At 48.1% G+C, this 6,133-nt stretch overlaps 1 protein-coding gene across 1 annotated transcript; it reads left to right on the top strand.

Moving 5' to 3' along the window:
- Positions 1-3,298: 3,298 nt before the first annotated feature.
- gsc (goosecoid) lies at positions 3,299-5,860 on the top strand. Its single transcript, XM_061696838.1, has 3 exons — positions 3,299-3,714; positions 4,531-4,790; positions 5,407-5,860. Exons 1-3 carry the CDS (start codon positions 3,399-3,401, stop codon positions 5,536-5,538), a joined length of 708 nt encoding a protein of 235 aa, XP_061552822.1. The 5' UTR covers positions 3,299-3,398; the 3' UTR covers positions 5,539-5,860.
- Positions 5,861-6,133: the final 273 nt, after the last annotated feature.

Here is a 6,133-nt window from a genome sequence, read left to right as displayed (position 1 = left end):
TATCAGAATGAAGCTTATTGTGTAACTGTCCATACATCTTGTCAAACCTTTTTTTAATCCAGCACAGTACATTTTGGAATACACTTCAGTTTAATTTCATTTACAGTACAATACGTTTGCATTTAATCATTAGGAACTGTTTTTTTTTGGAAACATTTATTTCAGTACAATTGTTATTTAACTTTTACGTGCAATACATTTTCATTGAATCATTGTTTAAGTATACCTTTCACTCATCTTCATCTTCATTATGGTCGCGGGCGTGCTGGAGTCTACCTTTTAATGTTACAGTTTCTTACAATAATATTGAATATACTTTTTGTAATAAAACCTCTCCCTTGTTTTTACAGTATTTTTTGTTGGTTATTTTGGTTGTACTTGGAGAGCTCACTCTAAAAACGGTTGAGTTATTTTATTAGCCCAATTCCTGGGTTGTTTTTCTTGGGTTAAAATTGCTGAATTATTCTTCTGAATTTAACCAAATTGTTGAGTCAAATTAACCATTTATTGGCTTATATGGCTGATTTATCAACCCAATTTCTGGTTGGATCCAATTTTTTGCGTTTTTTTTTTTCTCAGAGTAACCAAATTGTTGCATCAGATTACCCCATTGTTGGGTAATCGAATAACCTAATTTTGAGGATTATTTTGATCCAAATAGTTTGGTTATTCATTTAACCCAAAAAGTTTGTTCAGATGAGTAGTCCAGTTGTTGGGGTCCAATTGACCCAAGTCGCAGTGGGTCCCTTTTTGACCCTTTAATTAGGTTAACTATAACCCAAATTGGGTTAAAAAAAAAAAAAAAAAGTTTAGGGTTGAATATGTAGTATGTTTTAAGTGTGTACCTTTTTTTTTTTTTGCGGTGGTACTTGATGAAAAAGTCTTACCATCACTAGGGCGGTTTACACGGAGGCTTCTATTCCGATTATAATCGATTTAGAAGTCCCAAGTGAATGACAATCCATATAAACATATTAAAACCTCAATCGGAATAGGCAGGCCGGCGAATCTGAATGGAATTTCTTTCAGTTTCACATGGCTGGAATATTCCTTCCCTAACCTCCGATCAGAAGTACATTTTCTCCATGGAAACCATAAATCGGAATGAATTTAGTCGGAATGACAGAACTTTGCGGATGCAAACCCGGGCTACCGCACTGCAGTGTGTGACAATTGCTGGGACAAGTGTAACCCCACCGGCAGTGGTGAGTGGTCATTTCAAAAACGTGTCTCAAATCTGTTGTCCGTACAAATGGTGAGAAAATAGATTATAAGTGATCTTATTATTAATATATACGATCAGTCCAGGGAATACCTCACCTTTGCCCTGGAGTCAGCTGCGATAGCGCCCCCCCCCCCCCCCCCCCCCACCCTCACACACACACACACTTGCACGCCACTGGAAGGAGCTCAGCATATGTTATAGCATATGTATATGCTCTGATATTGCTTGCACTGTATGCACGTGTCATTAATATGTCAATAAATTAATTGAAGGGGTTCTTACATTTGCAAATGATGGATCGCCACGGATCCGGACAGGGGTCCGTTTTGAAGCCAAAATAGCTCAATCAAGTTTCATTGCGAGGTGAGCGATGCAATCAAAGAGAAAACGTGTGATCACGCCGTATTTTTTTGGGAAGATTTAAATCTCCATATGAGATGATATTTCGAACAAGCAAGTATTGTGTGTTCAGGTTTTCCTCACACTGGGATCGCAAGGAAAATCATCGCGGGTGGCAATGCATGAATCGTTCAGCAACGTGTATCACGTGTCTTCATCGCATTGTTATTATTTTTATGACGAATTTCAGAAAGGAAGCGGGCGCTTATTTTCGCTTCACGTTGAAATATCACGCAGTAGATTGAATAATAATAATAATAATAATAATAATGATCCAAAAAAAAAAAAAGGAACTGCAATGAAAACTGTATGTTGTTTGTGTTGATCTTTTTCAAATAATAACTGGTTGCGGACATTTGATATTGTGCATGTTTGGGAAAAAGTCGCGGTCGCTTGTGCGCGTCTTTCCGCGCCCTGCGCCCGAAGTTCAGCCGGGACGGGGGCTCCGGCGCCCCGCGACCCTAACCGGGATAAGCGGCGTTGCCGACGGATGGATGGATGGATGTTTGGAAACAAGCACCCTTTTCACCTTTTTAACCCAAAATTGTGAGACACATTTCAGCAATCTCGGAAACAACATTTGGAATCTTCAATTTATCTGCCAGCCTGCTGTGTGTGTGTTAAGACCCTCAATCAGTTGCTGAGGATTAAGAAATGAACTGGAAATCCACGTTCCTGCAACACACACACATAAGCAGCACTCGGAATATGTTGATTGGAGTCAATAAGCTCCCTTTTCCGAGCTGAATAGAGGCGATAATGGGCCGTTATCTTAGCGCAGTCGGGGGGGGGGGGGGGGGGGGGGCAATGTTCCGTGTCGGTGACCTGCGGGGAGGACAGCTGCTGTTAGGAGGAAATGTTCTGCTGGGCTCCCCGCGGAGAGGAGAGCGGAGGGGATAATGACATGAACCTTCGCTATGATCGTGGACGCGTGCGAATAGGCTCATGTCGCTGTGCGTTGGCGTCGCCGCATTTGGGCCAAGTCTACCTGCCCCCCCTCCCCATTTCTGATCATACAAATAGAAAATGGAACTCCTGCTGTTCAGCGGGAACACACCGCAGCCGTGTAAACCGGCGCTTGTCCACAATTTGGAGTTTCGTGCAAGTGTCACAACGGAGCGTCGAGTGGTTTGTGCAAATGCGTTGACGCAAATGTCGCCGAATGCCGAAACGCTGAATTCCACAGCATTTCATTTGCAATACAGCATTCGGCAACATTTGCGTCATATGCACTGAAAAACAAACCAACACTTAATATTGGGTTGCACGTGATTCAAACGCGGTAAACTGACGTATTTTCCTTAGTTCCTGTGTAATAACGCCACCGTCGTTTTGTCTTCCACGCTGAAAAAGTACTTCATTTCATCGTGCGCATTTGTTTGGGGGGGGTATTAAAACGCACCCTACTATTAAAGGTCTTCCATTCCGCTCGACGAACACAAAGGTTGCAACATGTTGCAATGTCGACGCGTCCCGGCACCCGCGATGCTGTCTGCCGCCACGAAAGTCGAGTGTTGTTTGTCTCCCGACTTTGGCCTTAATTGGATTCATCGCGAATACACAGGCCGTTCGCAGCTCGCGCCGCGAGCGTGACGTCACCGCAGTATAAAGGCTGCCGTTCTCGCGCATGGCCCCATTCGAAGCAACAGGCCGCCCTTCTCCACAAGGGGCAAAAGTTACTGCCGCAGTCACCGCGGCGGGCGCGCCTCGAGCTGTTTCGTCCCCCTTTCTTCGATCGCTCTTTCGACTGAGTTGCGGCGACTGCGCCGTCGCGATGCCCGCCGGGATGTTCAGCATCGACAGCATCCTGTCCGGACGGCCGAGCTGCAAGGAGCCGCTGCTGCTGCACCGGAGCGGCCCGGTCGCGCTGCCCGCCGGGGGCCCGCGCGACTGCGTGTACGCAGACTACAACGGATTGTACGCGGCCACGTGCGGGCCGCCCGCCCCCGGAGCGCAGCCGGTGAACGGAACCCCGCTGGGATATAACGGCTATTACTACGGACAGCTGCACGTCCGAGGCGCCGCGGGGCCGCCGTGTTGCGGCGCAGTGCACGGCCTCAACCCGCAGCAAAGCGCCTGCATCGCGCCAGGTACGACGCTCGCTCGCACCGCCGCTTCCTCGCCACCCCGAGATTGTCGCCATTGCGGCCCTGCTATGTATAGACATATCTATCTATTTATCTATATAGATAGATAGATAGATAGATATATCCGCACAAATGTGGTAAAGAAAAAAGGTCCGTCTCGCACAACACTAGATTGAGTCTCATTGAGAATGGACGGGGGGGGGGGGGGGTTGCCCACACTGCGACATCGATCGCCACGAAGCCTTGAAAAAGGCCAATTTCAAGGCCTCTTGTATTTTTTTTTTCTTTTCTTCTCTATGTCCGACTCCCGGATGTATTGTGGGGCCAGAAATCAACACCGAAAAGTGCTCCATTCAAAAGTGGTCGCGTTTCATCGGCCGCGACCCGATTGATTTCCTCCAATGACCTTGCAGCGGATTGATTGAAAAATGGGGGCAATTAAAGCCGCCGGTGGGTTAAATTTTTGCGTGAAACGAGAAAGCCGGGGGGGGGGGGGGGGGGGGGGGGGCAGGGAAGTGGAGCATTTAGGGATTTGTAAGGGTTGGGGATCCCCCTCAGAGGAAAAGATGCAGCTCAGCTCGCGCGGGCCATTGCGCCGGAGTGTCAGGGAGTTCCAGGATGAGTGAAAAGTGCTTGGAAGTGGTTCGAGCGAGAAAGACACAAAAGGACATTCCACACAGTGCGGCGGCGGCGGCGGCGGTTTGAATTGAGTCGAAGCCGGTGACCGGATCGTTCCATCTTAAATGGGCCCGTTGTGCAAAATCCCAGCGCGTTGAAGGCTTTCCCCCCCCCCCCCCCCCCCCCCCCCCCCCCCCGCAGGCTACGACAGTCCGGGCTCGGTGCTGGTCGCCCCGGTGCCGCACCACGTGATGTCCTACGTGAACATGGGCGGCTTCTCGCGGACCGAGCTGCAGCTCCTCAACCAGCTGCACTGCCGCAGGAAGCGGCGGCACCGAACCATCTTCACCGACGAGCAGCTGGAAGCTCTGGAGGGCCTCTTCCAGGAGACCAAGTACCCCGACGTAGGCACGCGCGAACAACTCGCTCGCAAGGTCCACCTCCGGGAGGAGAAGGTCGAGGTCAGCACAACAACGCCTCCTCCGACCTTCGCGTGGACTTATTTACGTTTGTACGCCGCAATCTGCATACGATGTCATCTGCGAGTGGGAAAGTTCCATTCAAATGCGCGCCAATGTTGGCGTAGGAATCCATTCAAATGTAGCGTCAGATTCCAAATTCACAAGAAAAAAAACAACAAGCAAAAACATCAAGACAGTCGGAAACCGGCTGTACAGACGCAGTTCAACGGCGACTGCATCCAAATCCAAAATAGCCCACAGCGGCGCTGCGCAAGCGATGACACGCACATGCTGACTCCAAATCCCAAATCGGAATTCACGGTTGTGTTTGATCTGGAATATTGCACACGGCGAAAATAAAGGCACACGGGCAAAGTTGCGGGGATGTCAAGCGAAGAAGGACACGCTCGTAAACGAATCAGCAACATAGTCGAAATTCCCATTCGTTAACCAAATTGGCCTTTTGCGCATGAAAAAAAAACAACAAAAAAAAAACAAACCGTTTCATTTTCCGCGTCAATTTCCACCCCCGGAAAATAACGACATTGTGCTTGAGATGTGAGTTGGACACATTTGCAACCCGATGAACATGCTCGAATGAATGCTTTCTTCTCAGGTATGGTTCAAAAACAGACGAGCCAAATGGAGGAGGCAGAAAAGGTCGTCGTCGGAGGAGTCAGAGAACACTCGGAAATGGAGCAAACCCCCCAAAACGGAGCAGCGCAAAAGCGAAGCGGACTCAGACTGAGTTTACGGATGGCGGATGGCGGATGGCGGATGGCGGGCGGCCCCCTGTTGCACGGCTGTACATATCCCCATTGTATGATGCGTTGTCTATTTATATCTAATTTAAGTTGGAATGTTAAGAGAATGGAGAGGCGCAATGGCCACACACACACGCACACACGCACTCGTGTTCATGTCCCCGTGCCCCACGTGACACCTTTGGATTCATCTTGGAGCATCCCGTGTGTCGATTGAAAATAATCCTAATAAAATAAAAAAATCAAATCAACACAAAAACGCATACTTATTAGGACGGCGATTAAAACATTACAGCGGAAGTGAAATAGCCGAGAATGAATTCATTCATTAATATTGTGTCCTCCAGTTGCTTTGATACCCGGATGTGTGGCTCGGCGTTCTATGTGGTCGTATCAGTTGATCAATAACGGTTGGAAAACACTTAAAAAATCCGAAATAAAATACTAAAGTGCCAGTTTAGCAATTTTATCATGCCGCTTTGGTGAGTGTCCCCCGTGCGCAAACAGCCGCGCTTAAAGTCCTATTTTCAAAAAGGTTACTGACGACTTCCAATTTTGGGCAATCGTCAGCGAATGCAT

This window comes from Phycodurus eques, chromosome 14 (genome assembly GCF_024500275.1).
Source record: "Phycodurus eques isolate BA_2022a chromosome 14, UOR_Pequ_1.1, whole genome shotgun sequence".
Taxonomy (NCBI): domain Eukaryota; kingdom Metazoa; phylum Chordata; class Actinopteri; order Syngnathiformes; family Syngnathidae; genus Phycodurus; species Phycodurus eques.
This window is presented reverse-complemented; position numbering and strand designations above follow the sequence as displayed.

What these genes read in the sequence shown, in the direction of transcription:
- gsc (XM_061696838.1), top strand. Translation starts at nt 3,399, where the DNA reads ATGCCCGCCGGGATGTTCAGCATCGACAGCATCCTGTCCGGACGGCCG. An exon ending in AAGCGCCTGCATCGCGCCAG is followed by an intron (nt 3,715 to 4,530) that starts GTACGACGCTCG and finishes CCCCCCCCGCAG; the next exon opens with GCTACGACAGTCCGGGCTCG. An exon ending in TCCGGGAGGAGAAGGTCGAG is followed by an intron (nt 4,791 to 5,406) that starts GTCAGCACAACA and finishes CTTTCTTCTCAG; the next exon opens with GTATGGTTCAAAAACAGACG.